The following is a 20,641-nucleotide window of genomic DNA, read 5'->3' as shown; positions in this document are numbered from 1 at the left end:
CTCTGCCCTGCGCGCCTCAACTTGTCGAGGCACGAGGCACTCACCCCGCTGCACTGCTTCCTCGATGGAGATCTGATATTTCGACTCCATTTGAGTTAATTGGTTCTCGGGTTAATTATCTACTGAATTATGCTTTAATATAGTCAAAGTCAAAGTCAAAGTCAAATCATTTATTTCATTTAGGCCTTTACAAGCACTTATGAACGTCAAAATTATAACTAAATTTGATTCTAGTTGCCCATTCCAAAAGTAGCTTCCTATGGAGAAGAACGGGCAAGAAACTCCATGGTTACTCTTTTTAAAAATAATATAGTATTACAATTTGTATGTATTGATACATACAGTAAAAGCATGCGAAGATCATGTAGAATCGCAAAGACAAATGAGGATAAAGTGACAATTAAAATGCTACATGGTGTTCACATTTACAAATTGGTATATCTTTTGGTACAAAGTTACAAACAAATAATCAAAAGATGAATACAATTTTATTTGCTGGTGTAATTTTAATTTGTTAATTAATTAGATATTGTCAGTATGTCCTATGGAGCAGGACCAGCATGTTTCCAAGCATTTTTATCTTGAATGTAATCTTCTAATTTATAATATGCTTGCTTACAAAGTGTGGCTTTTATATGAGTATAGACCTACTATTCAATTTTACCGAATGCAAAAAGGTTGGCACTAGAAAATTACTGCCAATTTGGCATACATTTAGCCTGATATCCCAAGTAAAATAAAATCATAAAAAACTGCGACAAACTGTCGACCCCTAAACCCTGTCAAACCATATCCAGACAAAACGACCTTTTGGCTGCGACAGATATTTTCAAATCCATTGCGGATTTTATTCGAAAAGTTTGCGTCCAACAGTTGTTGGTACGATCATATCCCGCAATGTACGTCGAAGGAATATTTAAGCTTTATCATTAGGTATTTAAGGGGTGGTTTTAGGCGAGGAAGTCAGTTTTAAGTAGGTCATTACCCTCGAACGTCGAGATATTGTCGTTGACGATCGCGCAATCGTAATAGTGAAAATGGGCCTTATCCGTTTTGGTAGGTCAAGGATCGGCTGACAAGATTATAATATGAAGAAAGTTTTCATAGACTTCCATCTTTAAGTAATAACTTCTTTGGTTGGGAATCGCCAAATCACCCCTTTCGCAGTGTGTGGAGTATAAAGGGAGTGTGGACCCTTCTTGATTAAATGTTTTCCATGTTCCTTCAGGCGCTTACAAAAGCAGGTGAGAAATATTTGTGTATGTATATGTACGTACATATTGTCTTTATACAAGTAAACTCAGGAACCCTCAGTTGAGCCCCCAGTCATACAAAAAACATACAATAATGAGTACATATTCACAACCTCCTATGGTTCTCCGACTTTCATGATTAAAGTTCTGTATCTGTTTCGAACATCCTGACGGCAGTCCACATATAAAGCAGTCATATTTCTGACCTAATTATTGATCGCTAATAAAACATACGAGGAAATATTTTTGTTTATTGCATTAAACACCGTTAGTTTTCCTCAAAAGACCGATAGCAACGTGTAAACATGTGCTGCTCCGGGATTATTCCACAAATAAAGTTCTAATAAGTAACATATACAAGCTATAACCAGGCTTATTTGTACCTGACACTCCCATAGTCCACGCAGGGAAGCGGTTTGCTCTATCGTTAGCTTAATACTTTAACATTTATGATTGTGACTGAACAGTATCTGTATAACTGTAGACAGTTTAACGTATGTATGCTGATGCTTTCAATACAGCAATAAACATACACAGATCATATTATTTCTCAGTGAAATGAATGGGAGCCCCATTTTTTTGGGAATCCCATTCTGTACATACCTCTTATATACATCCTTCACCGCGAACCATGGGAGTCACCACTTACCACCATACTTCACCACACTTCAAGTCTTACCTACGAGTTTGCCAGACTTTAACTCGGTAACCCAATATTTACGCTCAATCGTCAACCATGCGACTTTAAGTAACCAACCATATAATATTACATGAGTATTAACCGCGAAATACAAAATATTAATCTGCAGAATTCTATCAGCCTCCCATTTTCCATTCAATTGGTACAACGTTTTATCGTGAAAGCATAAAAAAACAAACAAACTACCATCCCCATTTACAATATCAGTTAAAATGCAAAACACGACTCGCATCCTAAACTTAACACCCACTTCTCACATGATTTTCCGTGTGAAACGGTCATCATTACTTTTTATTATAACTACTACAAAAAGGGCAAGATCCTTGGAGGGTTAAAATAAAAAAATAACACCGGACCGATCTACCATTTGTATTCAAAACCACGTCTTCGCTAACAACTCATGAAAATCTGTAAAAAAAACCGTTCATTGTAATTCTGTGATAGTTTTCAGCTGAAAATATTTTATAAGTGGCCACTTGAAAGTTATTGGCACTAAAATTTTGTTCCAATATCACTTGTTTACGATTTTTGACGTTAAAAATATTTTTGCAGCGTGAAGGGTTTTTTATCTCGTCATTTTTGTATGGGTAGGCAAAAGTATGTTGACCATTTTTCGAAACAGCTCGTTAAAATTTATGTTTCTCTTCCGCTAGGAATGCACTGGTTCACCGACTGCATAACTATCAGTTTATGTATAACCACTGTTCATTATGATATTTTTTTCAATGGTTAATGAGAAATTCATAAGCATTTTACTTTGAATAACCACCAACCATTTGGATTTGGAAGAGAGAGCTATCATGGGTTCACATATAACCCTAAAGGCGAGACTCCACCGGAGTGAGGCACTGTTACTAACGCAAATGCGTTCGCACTCCGCACACTTTCTTCTGGTTTACTCGCTCTAGCTAACACTAATAAATTGCGAGCGAACATTTTTTAAACGTCCAAAAAGTTGTAACCTTTGAGCGCGAACACATGCTAGCATTGGACTCGCGACAACGCCTCCATATATATTTTGTTCGACAATTTCGTAGAAATTCGCTATAATAAGAGAGATATGTACATATGTATGTATATACCTCAGTTTATATATAAGTGTCCATTTTGAAGGGGGATATATTGACAGTGATATTGGACAATATGGCAATATTGACTTAGGAAGCGAAATACGAAACCATTACAAATATGATGCTGAGATCTGAGCACCCTAGAGTATATTGCAAGCGGGATATGGATTTTCTTCCCTTTGAAGTGTAATATTCGGTAAATATAGCTTGAAGTACCTGGACAGGTTTCAGCAAAGACAATTCGGTGACTGAATGCCAATATTGTACCTGATGGTTTAGTTTTCATTATGTATATTTTATGTTGATGATTATGCCTCATAAACCTTGTTGTCAAAATTATATGAAATGTAGCTACATATATCAATCTGATCTATACTAATATATAATACAGAAGATTTTTTTGTTTGTACATACAAAGGCTCCTTAACTACTAAATCGTTTTGAAAATGACTGATGACTGACATTCTGAAACTGTAATTTTTTTTTTCTGTTAGAAAGCTAGATTCTGCCCGTGTAATATAGGCTATATTTTATCCCGGTACGGGTAGTAGTTCCCTCGGGACGCGGGTGAAACCGCGGGGAACAGCAGTAGTTTTATATTTGTTGTCTTTGAATAATCTGATACAAAACAAAGAAAAAAATATCTCATAACTGCACAAGTAATTATAAAATTAAATAAGTACCAAAAAATACCTCATTTAATTAATTCCGATTCCGTCCAATTTACTTTTCAGTAGAAACGTAGAAATTAAACAGTTGATAAAGTTAAAGCGAATTGTCGTTCACAGGATTACAAGGAAACTTTTCAAAATTAACGACTTCATTAAATGTCTCCCGATGTTTCAGAGAAAGTACTTAAATGATTGAGGCAGAATACGTGATAGATTCCTCGATAACTTTAAAGATTAATTCGTTCTGAGGTATGAAGAAGTTTATAAGTATCGTACGTGTAAACTTTTGTATGTTTGTCAAATCTTAACATCCTTACACACCCCGGAAAATTTTAAAGTTACTTAACTTACTTACAGTCTGAAGTAAGTCTTTCTGTCGCAACAATTTATGTAAGCGTATTAGGCCGATAAAGGCTGTTTCAAATTGTACGGCAGCGGCGCAGCAACTGTGCGTTTGTCGTCCTGCGTTTGGACGTTCATTTGTTTTCTTACAAAAATTTTATAAAATGTGCGTTACAGCAACCATGCGGAAAAGATGGCGCAACTGCTCAACAAGCAGGTGTAAGGAATTCGAAAGAATCCTAAAACTCCTATCATACAGACCTCCGAGTTCCGTCCCTCAAAACTCGAACTAATTTTGAATTACTTGTCCACGTTTGTGTCTTTAAGTATGTATCCTTAATTTTTGTGCAAGTTCAACCGACCTATCTTAAATGCATTACGTTAACAGAGAAACATCTCATAAATATTTCATACTAGCTTTTGCCCGCGACTTCGTTCGCATGGAATAGTGACTTCCGGCATATTTTTGGTTTGACCAATAGATGGCGCTATATGTCCGGAATATTTTTTTTTTTTTTTTAAATAAAAACTATCCTATGTCCTTTCTCAAGTTCCAAACTATGTCTGTACCAAATTTCACACAAATCGGTTCAGTAGTTTAGGCGTGAAGAAAAGCCAGACAGACAGACAGACAGAGTTACTTTCACATTTATAATATTAGTTAGGACATACCAATAAAAACTCTAATCTAGAAAACCACAGTAACGAGTCGTGAATACAAACACATAGAAAACATAATTATTTTGATCATTTCAATTATTACACTCAGTTATAATTAACCCGAACTAATTATTGGAAAACCAATTATTTTCTAATAGAACAGTGCACGTTGAATATTCCTGTGATATTTTTTTATTAGTTTTATCATAACTAATTTCTGTCCGTTGTATTGCTCGCGTTATCATAAAAAAATTAAGACTTACTACAAAAACTCAAACATCTGTTGAACACTTGTCTAGAAATTGTGTGGCTGCAAAACGAACATTATTTCAACGTCGTAATTTCGCATTCCAATTGTAAAAGAATTGTCTGAATCGGTTTCAAGTAGGCTAGTAGTTTAAGATAAAAACAATTTTAAAAATCTCTTTATATTGGTTTAGTTAGATTACTTATATCCTGGGTAGTGGAATAAAATTAATTAATTTATTAATGAACCTTATCAACATCATTACAGATACTTATAACCTAATGCGTTATTGAGGTACTTAAAAAAATATATGCTATTACAAAAAATAAAAATGAAAAGTATTAAAAATATTTACATGTTTTTATTATAAAAGCAATTCTTGAGTTTTTCAAATCATCAGCGTACCTATACTCGATGGCAAGATAATAATAATAAGTTTAAAGTCTCATAGCTAAATGATTATACCTAATCTAGAAATTCTACTTCAATATTGTGTGTGTAAATATTTCGGAACAAAAATAAACTTTATGTAAACTAAACTAAGCATAAGTTATTATTAAATGGTTCTTTATACAATATATTTATAACCGTATTCCGTTTTATTTGGCTTCAACCATAAGACCAGCGTTTTCCACTCCCTCTTTACTTTGGCGATCCTTTTGATCAGCAGATCCATGCATTGACTGCCTTAGCTGTATCAAAAAGAAACATTTGATTAAATCAAAAAGAAACAATGGTAATGTATATTATTAAGAGTGCCTACCTACAGACTGCAGATTTAAAAGTCAGCTGACAGTTGGCAACCCGCGGTGTCAACGACGGACCACACTTCCGACGACGACGATGTCCCCGAGGTGACTGGGGTGGACCTGAGAGTGGCGGTGGCTAGGCTGAAAGCCAAAAACACCGCCCCACGGCCTGACGGCCTGCCTGGCAAGGCCTGGGTCCTGGCCCTTGAGGCTCTCGGGCCTCGACTTAGGGGGCTTCTCAGCGCATGCTTGGAGAGGGGCCAGTTCCCACTTCGTTGGAAGACAGGGAAACTGGTCCTCATACGGAAGCCATACCGGCCTATCGTGTTGCTCGACGAGGTGGGCAAGCTCTTTGAGCGAGTTGTCGCACACCGCCTCGTCGCGCACCTTGGGGGGATAGGGCCGGACCTTGCGGACCACCAGTTTGGTTTCCGCAAGGGGCGCTCAACGGTGGACGCCATCATGCGCGTGAGAGCTCTCACGACGGGGGATGCTGTGTCCCGGGGGGGGGTCGTCTTGGCGGTGTCTCTTGACATCGCCAACGCCTTCAACACCCTTCCCTGGAGTTGCATTAGGGAGGCACTCCGGTATCACCGGGTGCCGACCTACCTTCGTCGCGTGGTCGAGGCCTATCTGTCGGATAGGTCCATCATCTACCCTGGTCACAACGGGGAATGGAACCGGCGAGAAATGTCGTGCGGTGTTCCGCAGGGGTCGGTACTGGGGCCGCTCTTGTGGAACATCGGCTACGACTGGGTGCTGCGCGCCGACCTCCCTAGCGGCGTCAGCGTGGTCTGCTACGCTGACGACACGCTGGTTCTGGCACAAGGGAGGTCGCACCAGGAGGCGGCCGACATAATGACGCGCGGGGTTGCGACAGTCATCGAGAGGATCCAGCTGCTGGGCCTGGAGGTGGCCTTGCACAAATCCGAGGCCATGTGCTTTCATGGGCTTCGGAACGCGCCACCTTCAGGCTCCCAGGTCACGGTGGGGGGGGTTACCATCGGCGTCGAGAGGGCGATGAAGTACCTAGGACTCGTCCTCGACGGCCGGTGGAACTTCGTCGAACATTTCCGACGTTTGGGCCCCAAACTGGAGAAGACAGGTGCTGCCTTTAAGCGGCTCCTGCCCAACCTGGGAGGCCCAAATGCCCCCTGCCGTAAACTCTACGCGGGAGTCTTGCGGTCCATGGCCCTTTACGGGGCCCCGGTATGGGCACGTTCGGTACGGCCGCGGGCTGTACACTACCTGAACGTGCCCCAAAGGGTGATAGCCATTAGGCTAATCCGGGGGTACCGCACGATTTCCCGCGAAGCAGCTGGCCTACTTGCTGGACTGCCACCGTGGGATCTGGAGGCGAGGGTCTTCTTGCGCCTGTACGACTGGCGCGAGGAGGCTCAGCGCCGGGGAGAAACCCCGTTGCCGCGGCAAGTTGTCGCGCAGCGGGCGGAGCTCCGGCGCGATCTCATGGTGGCCTGGAGGGAGCGACTGTCGCAACCCAGTGCAGGGCACGCCACCATCGTGGCGGTAAGTCCTTTGAGGAGTGGCTCGGGAGGAGTCACGGCGCCCTCACGTACCGCATGATGCAGGTCCTCACCGGACACGGTTGTTTCGGGAGGTACCTGCACCGCATCGGTCGTGAGGAGGCGCCCGGGTGTCACCATTGTGCGGACAGCCCCGAGGACACGGTGGACCACACAGTCCAGGTGTGCCCCGCATGGGAAGGGCACCGCCGGGTCCTCGTCGAGGCTTTGGGCGGCGGCGACCTCTCGCGTCCGGCCCTGGTTCAGGCCATGGTCCGGGGCGAGAGGGAATGGGATGCCGTCGCCTCCTTCTGCGAAGCGGTCATGCTCGAGAAGGAGGAGGCGGAACGCCAGAGAGTTCGCACCTCTCATCCCGGCCGCCGCGCTGGACCAGGTAGACACCATGGGCGCCGGGTGTCGCGAGATGACTCCCGGCCACCGTAGGCGTGGGTCTGTGGGCGGTGAGTTCGGGTGGCTCATCGTCCCTCTGTCTTTCTAGACGACAGACCCGTGTCGACGGCGCGCGTTGTTCCACGCGCTCCTCAAAGAGACGTCAGCAACCCCAGCGGGGCCCAGCAGGGCCAAGGCCTGCCGGGGCTGCGGGTTGTTCGAAAGAGATACCGCGGCCCTGGTACATAGAAGGCCTATGACGGAACACGACGATTTTAGTCAGTAAGAGTCTGACACTCCCTCACCGCTGCTAACCCACAGCGGGAGGGGTCATTTGATGATTTTACGTCGATAAAAAAAAGCTGACAGTTGGCCGATGGCTGTTTTTTTTAAGAAAATCGTGAATCACAAAGGTTTTAGTCAATTTAATACCGGCCAACTATCTGATCATCGTTATGTGCGTACTACCATTCAATTCCATACTGATGACTGATTTATGAGCCCGGACAAACTGTCAGCTGACTTAAAAATTGTTGTGTGGTACTCTAAATAATAGTCAAGTTACATGCAATCGTCCAGTTATATGATAATCTGATGATTACGCCATTAGTGATAATTTAGTATATCGCATATCGTCATAATGTTAACGTATAATACTGATATTCGATTCCATAAAAAAGATATGAAACTCAGAATTGGGAATCTCCTCCTTTTTAAGAATTAAGTGCTGCCAAGTAGTTTTCTTTTTGTGTATTATTATTATTGTTTAAAAAAGATGTCTAGGTTGTGCTTAATTTTAGTGCTCGTAAGAGGCAGACTAATTTACTTACAATGGTCTGACGCTTGACACGGTTCTTTAGTCTTCTAAGTTCTTCTTTCTTCTGACGGCGCAGAAAACCAACCTGAAAGAACGGTTATTCATACGGTTATACATAGATTTTTTTAAGTTGAAATTATTTGAAAATTATATTCTTTGAACTTAAAAAGTGATAAAACACTAAAATAGGCAGTTAAAACTATCAAACAAAAATTTTCGTAAATGACGAAGAATATCTCGAAAATGTATTTATATTCTTTTGTTACTTTAATTAACTTTTATTTATAGCTATGATATCTACCTGTCATTTTTCACCAGGTTGGATTTCAACTCTAACTAGAATTAACTAAATAACTAGATGTTCAAAGCATTCTATGGTAATAATACTACTCACTCTATAAAGTATGACAGCAATGATGAACAAGAGGAATATTCCGACACAAACTGCAATGATGATCAGCTCCAATGGCACCTTCGCCTCTTGAAGCATTATCGTTGTTAGAACACTGAAACAAAAAAATAGCTCACAAAAATGGAAACAATTCTAAAATTCTGTGAAACAATACTCGTGACATAGTAATATTTAGTTCTTTTTAATCTTAATGCGCCATTAAGGCAATAATATAAAACTTTGCAATATCCTATACATTCCAATTTTTACATTACCTTTCTTCTAGAATGTTGTCAATCAGTTGTACATGAATGATCGACATGATTGTAGCATTAGACGTGTCTTTAACAATTCCATCTGTAAAACAAAGATACATTTTTGTGTAATGCTTTCTCACTAGTCAGAAGTTAGTAAGTCTGACACCAGTCTAACCTAAGTATTGGGTTGCCCGGGTAACTCGGTTGAGGGGGTCAGATAGGATAGTCGCTCCTTGTAAAGCACTGGTACTCAGCTACATCCGGTTAGACTGGAAGCTGACCCTAAAATAGTTGGGAAAAAGGCTCGGAGGATGACGCTTTCTCCTTAGTGGATGTTCCGCTTAGTTATACGAGCGAATAGTAAAGGCGGTAAACAGTTGATAATAAGATGTTCAAAGGATGACAAGAAAAACCTCAGGTTTTTTTGTCGCTCAATCAACTGAATAAATTTCCCAGAAGTACATATTTATTAACAGCACTTAGTTTAGATGGAGTTCACCGACAACATAAACGTCAATTTCCAAAAAACAACTGCTTAGTAAAAATCAAGTTCAACGTTCAAAGTGCACAGTTGTTAGGTACTTTGTTTCAGTTGTGTTGTGTTGAAGACGCTGGATGCAGGTCGCTTTCAACAGGTATTTGTAGAGATCAAAGGGGGAGGCCTATGTTCAGTAGTGGACGTCCTATGCCTGAGATGATGATGATGATGACAGTTGTTAAAAAACTGACGTTTATGTCGTCGGTGAAAACATTTTTCTTAACTTACCAAGAGTTTTAGGAACAATAAACATAGGTATGAAAATCTTAGCTGGCTGTCTGTTAGGCAATAAACTAGGGATCGTGCAGAGGTATTTCATTTTCCTCTCATCTGTAGATTGCAGGCCGCAAGCTGTAAGAGGTATGTCCTTGGACCAATAGAGCTGAAAATAATAATAAAAAAAAACATTTAAGGTATTAAGTTCTCGATGAAGAAGAATATATTTTAATAGTTCATAGGAGTTATTTTAACAATGCGAGTGCATTACGATCGATTTAATCTTACCAATATTATATATGCGAAAATAGTAAACCGATTTAACACAGATAGTCTAGAGACCCAGAAAAGACCTAGGCTATTATTTCCAAATTTTAAATCTATTCCAATAGTCAAAAACACCTAAAAATTAATTTGAGACAATTATGTGGGGAAGCAAGAAGTTTGAAATTTTACTCACTTTGACTGGATTCTCTTCATAACGGATGTGTGGCAGAATCTGCAAAATCACTGTGCAATGGACTTCCATCCAGTTGCTTTTTCCTGTGTTCGTGATCTGAAAGAAATAATATAATCTTCAATCTGTGCCAGTGTCTAAATATTTTGGCCATTCAAAATCTGCATTCTTCTGCTTTAAGAGAAGTGAAAATTCTCACCGAATATACATGTTGCAGTATCTTTCCATTTTCTTTTATGTCTTGTTCTGTCATGTTCACATACATACCTATATCAGTTTCACTGAAAACAAACAGTTCATTTCAACAGTCCTGACAAATGAAACTAAAAAAGTTATAACAATTGTCCTATTACAAACATGCATGTTTGAAAACTCATCATCATCATCAGTTTTATCGTCCCACAGCTGGGCATAGGCCCATCTCACAAGATAAGGATTGACGGTGAATCACCATGCTTTGTTTATGAAATATTGTTTTATGATGATTTCAGACGTTATAGTTCATTGAGAAAACATGCTGCACACAAATAAAATTGGGAAAAGGTCAGGATAATGATGATAGTTCAGGTTATCTCGAAAATGTTTTCTTTCACCTTTAATCAGCCATTCGTGTTCAAGATTTACTTAGCTAGTACCTACATTCAATTTTATCACCCACATACTCATACTTGTAGTTTGTGCTTTATCCACTAGGCCACCACTAAGGATTGACTTTTGAAAACTAAACTGTAGTAATTATTATAACAAAGAAACTAACCCTTTTACAGCTATTCCTTCAGCTCTCACTGGTACAGCGACCGTCGTTTTATCATATTCGTCAGTTTTCTTACAGTCATTCAGTAGTCGTAGATCGAACACGACTTGTCTAACCAAACTAGTCAGACTTTTGGTCTCCAAAAGAATTTCACTGGTTTCCTGAGAAATAAACGTTCATGGATTATACATATTTGTTTCAGTAAATAGCACTTATTATGAGGTTAGAAAGAAAGAAAGAAAGAAAGAAAAACCATTTATTTTACACACAAATGACGCAGAAAACAAACACACACAAATACAAACAAATAAATCTAGGGACAAAACAAACAGTAAAACAAAAAATAAAAGCGCTGCAGCTGCGTCACTTATGCGTGAAAAAGGGGCAGCGCTCAGCATAAATGCTGTGTCATGCACACGCAGGCACGAGACAACAGCGCTGGTTTTCAGCGCTGACCCACCACATGACCTTGCCTCGGGACTATACAATCAGACGCCGTTAGCTAGTATAAGACAATTCAAGAGAAGAGAGTTCTAATTTACACACACCGTCTTCTTTTCATTTTTTTCCGTTCTACCTAACCTAACCTATCTATCTGCATCCCCTCATTTCCCATCATTTATTTTCCGAATAGGGATATCTTTAACAGATTCACGACCTATCCCAATATATTATCCATCTCTTGTTTTGCTTACTTGACGGAATACGCTACGCTACGGAATTTGCTACGGAATTTGACATTTCCTGTATTCTATTGGGGCTATTGTCATAATTTAGGTAACTGCCGTAGGTAACTCAATAAAATCTACATTCACATAAATTATACATTTAAATCTTACCCAAGCCTGACCATACAGGAGTGGATGAGGTGGTTTGCAGACCAAAACACCAGAAACTGATTTATCCAGTTCACAAGAATAGGGGTGCTTGAATATAGGGACCCCGACGATGTTGATCCTCACACAAGGATTGTAGGCCGCCTCGCCGTCGTTGTACACAGTCAGTTTTATGCTTTCTAGTTCACTTGAACCCATTATGTACTCAGGATACCTAAAATAAAGAAGAAAGTGGTATAAAAATATTTGAGTCTAAAGACCAATTTCAGCGACACGACAAAATAAACTGCTGCTTTAAAAAAAATAGCAGGTATCAAACCGTCCCGTTAGGGCCAAAGTCTGTCGGGGCTGCGGGATTGTTCGAAAGAGTTGCCACAACTCTGATAAACTTTGTGGCTCAAGAAGGAACATGGCGGATTAAAAGTAGTAAAAGGTATCAAACAGTGAACCAACATCCATATATGTAAAGGAAGAGGGAGAGTTATAAGACCCTTTAGAAGACCTTTTAGAACCACCTTTTAGAAGAGAAAAAAAAATATTTCAAAATTAGGCACTTACTGAAAACTGATGCTGTAGTTTTCGATCCTCAGCCTAGGCACACAGATTTTCCCAGAACATTCGGCGGCCCATACAGAATCCTGTATATTTAAGATGCTCTTGTCACTCAGTATAACACGGGAGCTATTGAAATCTTTGAGGTTCCTCGGATCGTTTAGCAGTACGGTAGTTATCTGGTATTGTATGTCTGTTTCGTAGTGGCCGTGCTGGAAGAACAAAATTTGTATGTAAATATATTTTTGGGGAGTTCGTTGCCACTTCTTCTTCCCAGCAAAAACAAATGGGAAGTGGTGAAGGGTCGGCGTTTTGGGCGCTGTCTTCTGTAAGTTTTAGACGATTAAAAATTGCTGTTTTGCAGCCAGGTTTGAATAAATGATTTTGGGTTTAAAAGAAATCCGTCAGTCTATTTATAAAGGAGAGCTATAGCTAGGCTTCTTTTTATCCAAGTATTTGAATTAGTTCCCACAGGACCCGGGTGTTAAAGAAATCATATTTTCAAGGGCCATTGTCTGTATAGTAAAATGAAAATAAATAAATAAATAATATGTACTCACTAAAGGCAAAGTAAATGGTACTTTTTTACAGTACTCCCGTTTTCTTTCATGTAAGGAGGTTTTAAATGTGTAGAAGCCTGCAGGACTGTTGGATACCAAGTGGGCTTCAGAGTGAGTCATCTCCACAGTCGTTGATAGCACTGTCAAAACAAAATATAAGTTAATAACATGAAGTGGACAACAAAATGACAGTGGGGATGTTAACGCAAAAACGAGTAATGTTACTAACACTTTCACACGCCTTCTATGGAATACGTCCATTATATTCAAAATAAAATCACCAGTCAATCAAGACCAATCTTTGACAGATTGGTTTGGATTAATAAGGATCTCGAACCTCTCGTTAGTTCTAGTAACTGATCACGAATACTATACTTTGCCTGACTATATACCTTCCTTATAGAATCTTTTGTATCGACAAACAAAGATATGCTGTGGTCGCAGGACACTCTGGCTTCGCTATTATGTATGATAATTTACTTACATGCAATAACTTTTTCTGGTAATGTTGGGTAGTCGATGATCAAACAAAGGTTAAATTCAAAATTAGTTTGATGAGACATACTGCGATTCTGAAAAACATCATAATAATATGATCATCAAGATATATGTTTCATCAACATTGTCTTGAGCAATAGAACGCGTTCATTATTTACTTTAGATAAGCATAAATAGTTCTGTTTTGTTTATTTGACAATATATTCAAAAAACTTTATCAAAATAAGTTCTACGTTTTGGTTACCTGTAAATTGGGAAATTCTACATTTGTGGTCACAGTGACAGAGGCGATGCATCGCAGAAGAAGCACGCTATTGACGACTGGCGAGCCGATTGCCAACTCTGTAAGAAAAAATAAAAAGTGTTTTAGCCATGGAGAATAAAACAATGAGTGGAGATATCATAAGGTAAAAGTGTCATCACATTCGATACCAAAAGGTGTTTGGGAGACGTAGACCGTTATTGGATCCACCATCATACGCCTTCTTTGAAACCCGCTTCTTTGTTAAACCAAAAATCGTCGACAGATGTGAAACCCAAACGTCTAGTTAGTTCATTAGTAACTGCTGATGATAGGTCACGCACACCGTACTTATTTGACCTAGAAGAGGGTTCTACCTGCCTTATGAAATCTTCGCTTATGATTCCTTCTTCTGTGATTTTATCTTAATAAATATCGATAAGAAGAATTTAATTTATATTCGTTACCTTTACAGCCGTTTTGGTCATAATCCAACAAGGGCGTGAGGCTCATTCCAAAGGATTTGGCGTAGCTCGCTTCTGGAGTTATCTTCTGTAAGTATTGCAATTGATTCACCATCTTCTGAGGGCTGCCCAGATCAGCCCCACTGTATATGTACACAGCACCTTGGCCCGAATTCTCGAAAGGTGCTCCAATTGCTATTTCTACAGAAGATCAAAGAATTTAATTATTTTTTATACCTACATATGTTCAACGAAACTCAATTTGTTTCTCCCTTACTTAGCTGTGATAGCTTGCAAACATTTTATACACTTTTTTACAATGCCCTAATTTATAGGTTCATAATTTCTCGCACCATATCAACTAAGAGTAACATTTTAATTTATTTGTTTATTTGATTTCACCACTTCGAAAGTCAATAACATAAATGGATGAGTTGCGAATGTGTAACGTCTTCTTTACCTAATAAACAAACTCGTCTAAGCTGGAATTATTTCCCCACTAAGTATCTTAAGAGCAACATGCACCGTCAGTCCGTTATAAGGGCGTGTCAGTTCACTAAGACGAACTATATTTATTTTAACAGTTTATGTACACACACAGAATACAGAGAAGAAGAAACAGAATACAGAGAACAGATAGTACAGCTTATTTCATTAGAAATCTCTATCTCTATAGGTAGTTATCAGTTTACAAAATACTTACCATCGCACTTATCACCGTTCAAATCACCCAGGTTTATCATTGCACTACCAAATTGCGCTCCGGGCTGCCCAACCAGCTTCTTGGAAAATGTTGGCGCATACTGCAAAAATTATTAGGAAATATTTTATAATTTCTAACCCTAACCAAATGTGCTGAGAATGCAAAAATAATGATGATAGCGTCTTTAGTTGCAGTCAGCAGCTTGTTTCTAAGACGTACCTTAAATTATTTGTTTGTTGACTGTCGAAGTCTCTGTTAAAAGACATAAAAGAAAAAGGTAACATAATTGCTACCATCAGCCACTTACGTCCAGTTTTACGGCAAGATAAACGTAAACAGCTCCTAGATTGTCTTCAGAAGGAGTGCCAAAGGTTGGTGCTCCCACAAGCAAGTCCGTTTTACTGCCGGTCGTCAACTTGGCAGCACAGAGCACAGCCCCGAACATGGTTCCTACTTTGTCATAATCTTCTTTCTTAATCAGTTTCCCTTTGAAAAATAAGTTTTCGAAAAACTGTACCTGTGAGAATAGAAAATAGGGTCAGTGGGTTGACTTAGAATAGGTCACTTATTAAGCACATTCACATTTTTTTGTATGTAGCAGTTTTCTTTTTCACAGCATACTCTTGAGTAAAAAATCCAGGATCTTCTCGAAATGATAACCCAAAAGTAGCCTGTGGCCTTCCTTAGGCTTTAGACTGTAAAAATTGCCACAGCGGTTAAAGCAATTTTAAGCGTGGTTCGACTGATAGCACAATTAGTTCATACTGGTTAGATAAACACTTACCTCCCCATATCCATAAGTAGAGCTCACGGCGTAAAACATTGTGTGATTGATAAATGTGCCACTGGCGACAGAATACCCTGAGAAACATCATTAACAAGCCTTAAAAAGAGGTAACAAAAAAAGGAAAAAAATAACGTTTGTTTTATAGCCATTAAAATATTAATTGTATATTATTTTTCAGAACATTTTAAACCGGCAACAATAACACATCATCTACACACATCATCATATATATTTTTTTAATATTATCACGGCTCTTGAGAATTGATTGATGTGTGATATGATGATCAATATAGGTAAATAAAGTGAAGGACTTACCAAAATTAAATTCAGGAGTCATCTGGCTTTGCTTCATGAATATGGGCACATTTTTTTGTGGTTTGTAAACCATCGCTCGACCTATAATGATACGAAATATCTGTACTCATGTAATAAGGCTGAAGAGTTTGTTTGTTTGAAGCGCTTTCAAACAAACAACAAGTTTCAGAAGCTTCTAATCCGATATGAAGAAATATTTTAGAGTTTATTTGACACGAAAGGCTTTAGTACTACTTTTTATCAAGGTATGCAAGTAACTACGCAAATTAGTTACGCCATTAATCCACTTACCATGGAACATGCCAGGCCCACCAATAATGATGGAGTCATCAGAAGCCACATCAATACTCCAACCAAAGGAATCCATGGTCGCTTCTGTGAGTCACAAAATTATATAATTAGTCTTCACATTTTAATTGTAAAAACGACAGCACATCAACCTACCGCAATCTGTCTTTAGGACATTACCTCTTTGGATGGTGAAAGGTATCTCTGAAGGAAAAATACAGTTTGGATTGCGATTTAAATTGGATTGTTTAAATCGCAATCCAAACTGTATTTTTGTGCTTTTTTTAAACGAATTCTAGATAAGTACGTACCCATAGGTGATGGCGAATCCATAATTCTTTCAAGCTCTAGAATAGTTGGTTTCTCATTTAATTTGCCTTTTGAATGTTGGAAACACTTTCCCCATGTCACGTAACTATTGAAACCTGTTGAAAAAAAACATAATATTATAAAAATAAAACATTCAAAGATCTAAGCAACGATTTTAAACAATATATTGTTATCTTACGTATATAATGCTGTGTATATCGTGGTGCACACATCTGAAATAAAAAATAAATACTTATAAAAGATGTTCTTAAAACTTAAAAGCGTCAAAAAAATCCTTCTCATTGCTGTCGACTGGGAGCGTGCCCAAAAGGCTGGCAGCACGTCACGCTGGATGGCAATGCACATTCTTAGACCAAGGTAGTTGCTAGCCTTTGGTCAATTGATTTTACACAATTATATTTTTTTAAGGTATATCTAGTTTATTTTACATACGCTATCATAATATATATTACAAACTTATTATGTCAAATGAAATAAAAATTATATTCAAAAGATGGCATCAAAACTCCTCATCGCTGCGCAAAGGGCTGGCATTGTCACGTTAGATGCCAATGCTGCTAAAATGGAAACCAGCAATCGGATTAATTGTAGTGTCATAACTAAATAGGTAGGTATTTTTGGAAAATGACCTGTTCAAAAAATAAGTATATCCTTTAGAGCTAAAAACTTACCATAACGAAGTCTCGTCCGGCTTTGACAGTCGCTCCAAACCAATAATCATGTTTATAGTTTGACGAATCTGTAAACATAAGTCCTGTGTATCATTTTAAACATTGCAAAGAATAGTAAACATGGCCCAACTATCATATCTGGACAACGGTCGGTTAGCTCTCCAACGAAAAGTCGTGGTCCCCTTAGTGGGCAAAGAATCAACCTCTCAAGTATCAGGGCGCGGCTTCGATTCCAGGTCAGGCAAATACCAATGCAACTTTTCTAAGTGTAGTTGAGAAAAAGGCACGGAGGACGATGATGGTCGGTTAGCTCCAAAGTAAGCTATTGCCTAATATTTTACCTTTTGAAATAATATTAACACAACCAATAAACTACATATTTATACCTATTTATACTTCCACACTTACACATAATAACACAGAGTTTTTTTATTGTTTGTAGGTACCCTGCAAGCTTTGCAGTTCTTTGGCTGTTAGGTAGCTACATTATTCTCAAGTAATATAGGCTATATTTGATCCAGATATGGGCATTAGTTTACACGGAACGCTGAGCTGGTTTCAAATATACTTACATCTCGTTATATTCCTGAAAATTGGTTCACACTTGCGTTTTTCTATATCGCAATCATATACTTCACCGATATCATTTTCCCTTGGAGCACTTATAACTAATCTGAAACAATACAATTAAATTAAAAACAAATGTTACTATTAGGTCATGTTCAAATATACAAATATATGTATTTATAACTTCCTCGTACTAAATGAGGTATTTTGAAGACATCCTTATTTGATTGAACAAATACCAGAAACAGTAAACACAAATTAATCTTCCTAATAACAAGTATTCGTTTTATTTACCACATACATATTTCAGAGTGGACTATTACATGTCACTGAAACTTCATTAACTTTCATTTAGTATACACAAGTAAAGGGGCAAATCTATTGCTGACACTTTTTATCTTGTTGACAAAGAAAGAGTCAGCAATAGATTTAAAGAAGCTTTTACTTTAATGGAGCTTTGTGCAACTGACGGTATACCTGTAGTAATCTATACTAATAGGAGGAAATGATTTCTTGTATTTTTATACTCTGAAACTATTGAAAAGATTTGAAAAAATAGGTATTTTACAGTTAGAAAGCCAAACATAGAAAGACTATATTTTAAACCCACGGGAGGCGGGTGGAACCGCGGGAAGCATTTTATATCGTAATTAATATGCAATAAAACCGCGTAGAATAAATTAGTTTATCCTATCGGGCTTAGGACAAACTAGTAGGTATAGCCTAGGCCAAAACAGTTTGTCCTGAATTTGGGTTTGGTCGGTAAAATATGGACAGGTAGGTACCTACAGAATTTTCCTGTCCAGTGATAGTGATAGATGATTGAAATAGAAATGGCATTCGAATTTATCTTACCTACACTGATAACTTTTCATTATATTATTTAATAAATAAAATAAGCAGATTTTATTTCTGTTACGATGTATCTGGCATATGATTACAATTTTAACTTAGGTTTGATTCCGATTTAACTCTTGGATAGTGAAGAAAGAAACGCGTGATATTCTCTAAGACACACTGCAAACTTTTAGTAGACCGATAGTTTGTTTGGGGTTCTAAATAAGTTTGAAGATCATTGGTACTTATACTACAGAGGACTGGTATTTGCTCGGTTAAGAACGACTGAAAACTTTGATTAGAATCAAGAATTTCTTTTAAAAAAATGCCATCTATCGGGTCGACTGTAGGCCGATTATTTAGTCTGCAGTGTGTGGGATAGTGGGTAAAGGACCAACCTCAAGTATGAGGGCGCGGGGTCGATCCCAGGTCAGGCAAGTACCAATGCAACTTTTCTAAGTTTGTATGTACTTTCTAAGTATATCTTAGACACCATTGACTGTGTTTCGGATGGCACGTTAAACTGTAGGTTCCGGCTGTCAGTGAACATCCTTGGCAGTCGTTACGGGTAGTCAGAAGCCAGAAAGTCTGACACCAGTCTAACCAAGGGGTATCGGGTTTTCGGGTTACTGGGTTGAGGAGGTCAGATAGGCAGTCGCTTCTTGTAAAGTACTGGTACTCAGCTGAATCCGGTTAGACTGGAAGCCGACCCCAACGTGATTGGGAAAAGGCTCGGAGGATGATGAGTGTGTGGGATAGGAATGTGTGGGTAAAAGGAATAATTTGATGATTTCTAAAAAAAAGGAGGCTCTACAACGCATTCAATTTCAGAACAGATTTGCTGTCAAACTTTATATTACATGATCATAATATGATTATAATTGGAATCCAACTCACTTTTTATAATATTCATCGTAGGTGATGCTGTAGCCAAAATATGAGTTCTCACGAAGTGCCCTCGGGGGTCCAAAAACTTCTCTGACTCCAGTGAAATAGATTGCTTGAACCTTGGGCCATGCTGCTAGAGCGAGCATCACCCAAATAAGATCTGACAAAATAGATAAAAGATAAAATCTTTGGTCTTGATCAAAAAATCTTGCAATTCAAAATGTCCTAGAATTTGTATTTCTACGGAATTGCCAATGACACTAGACTTTGATGAATGCTAATTTTGATTTAATTATCTTTATCACTATATTTTTTTGAATTTAGAATCTATAACACAATAAATTGCAGAAACCGTCAAAAACTAAATAATATGATATCAAACAAACACCAACTAATGAACTTTCAAATGTATTAACAGCACAAACTTTTAAAAAAAAAGTTACGACGCACAACTTTAAATAATATTTTAAAAGCACAAAGTTAAAAAAATAAATAATTCAAAATCATTTTTAAAAACAACAATTATTAAATAAATTCTTACAATTCATTATTCTGATTTGCTAGTCCATAAACAATAAAATCCATCCGTGAACTATGATTGCTTCATGTAATTATTTATAGGTATTGTAAATTATTATCCTCTTCAACATTGTTATTATTAGTGTCTGACCTATCGGTTTCGGCCTCGGCCGGTTTCGGCTGGAAAGTTTAGGTACCTGATTGACGAGGAGTGACAGTTGAAAAGAAAAGTTATAGAAAAAGAAACGTTATAAATGTATGATCATCTATCTGTATATATTTCACAAGATATAATTGAGACCATACGTTCATCAACAACACTTTTCCATCGACAAAGTTAAGTTGCTCGCAAACCTATTGGCTATGTGCGCGACGGTGGCGACGCGTAGCGTTTGCAACATTTGCGGAAGCTGTCAAATAATAACCATGTAAACATTATAATTTTCTTTGCAAATATAAATAAAACCAAAGATTAAAATAGTATTATTGACATTATTTGAGTGCAATTTATTCAATAATTTTACTGTGAAATGAGTATAATAATATAAAC

General features: G+C 38.3%; 1 protein-coding gene across 2 annotated transcripts; it reads right to left on the bottom strand.

Annotated features, from left to right (window-relative positions):
• Positions 1-5,418: 5,418 nt before the first annotated feature.
• Positions 5,419-20,205, bottom strand: LOC110369671 (integrin alpha-PS5). 2 transcript variants are annotated; one of them, XM_064036318.1, is made up of 25 exons: positions 20,114-20,205; positions 19,582-19,732; positions 17,853-17,953; positions 17,281-17,348; positions 16,788-16,821; positions 16,591-16,704; positions 16,283-16,366; positions 15,992-16,072; positions 15,674-15,750; positions 15,197-15,406; positions 14,890-14,989; positions 14,190-14,387; positions 13,726-13,823; positions 13,468-13,555; positions 12,984-13,123; positions 12,430-12,635; positions 11,875-12,085; positions 11,039-11,196; positions 10,481-10,562; positions 10,285-10,380; positions 9,837-9,990; positions 9,089-9,170; positions 8,817-8,928; positions 8,436-8,507; positions 5,420-5,635 (listed from the first exon to the last, which is right to left on the bottom strand). In XM_064036318.1, exons 1-25 carry the CDS (start codon positions 20,118-20,120, stop codon positions 5,543-5,545), a joined length of 2,817 nt encoding a protein of 938 aa, XP_063892388.1. In that variant the 5' UTR covers positions 20,121-20,205; the 3' UTR covers positions 5,420-5,542. The 2 variants fall into 2 exon arrangements, with proteins under 2 accessions (XP_063892389.1, XP_063892388.1); XM_064036319.1 differs by lacking the exons at positions 14,890-14,989; positions 15,197-15,406; positions 15,674-15,750 and having other exon boundaries at positions 5,419-5,635.
• Between the last annotated feature and the right edge of the window lie 436 nt (positions 20,206-20,641).

Source organism: Helicoverpa armigera, chromosome 9 (assembly GCF_030705265.1).
Source record: "Helicoverpa armigera isolate CAAS_96S chromosome 9, ASM3070526v1, whole genome shotgun sequence".
Taxonomy (NCBI): domain Eukaryota; kingdom Metazoa; phylum Arthropoda; class Insecta; order Lepidoptera; family Noctuidae; genus Helicoverpa; species Helicoverpa armigera.
The sequence above is the reverse complement of the archived record's forward strand: the minus strand, read 5'-3'. Positions and strand labels throughout refer to the sequence as shown.

Coding starts and splice junctions, on each gene's coding strand:
- LOC110369671 (XM_064036318.1), bottom strand. Junction 17,349..17,852: donor TTTCAGGAATATAACGAGAT/GTAAGTATATTT, acceptor TTATGTTTACAG/ATTCGTCAAACTATAAACAT. Junction 16,822..17,280: donor CCGGACGAGACTTCGTTATG/GTAAGTTTTTAG, acceptor TTTTTATTTCAG/ATGTGTGCACCACGATATAC.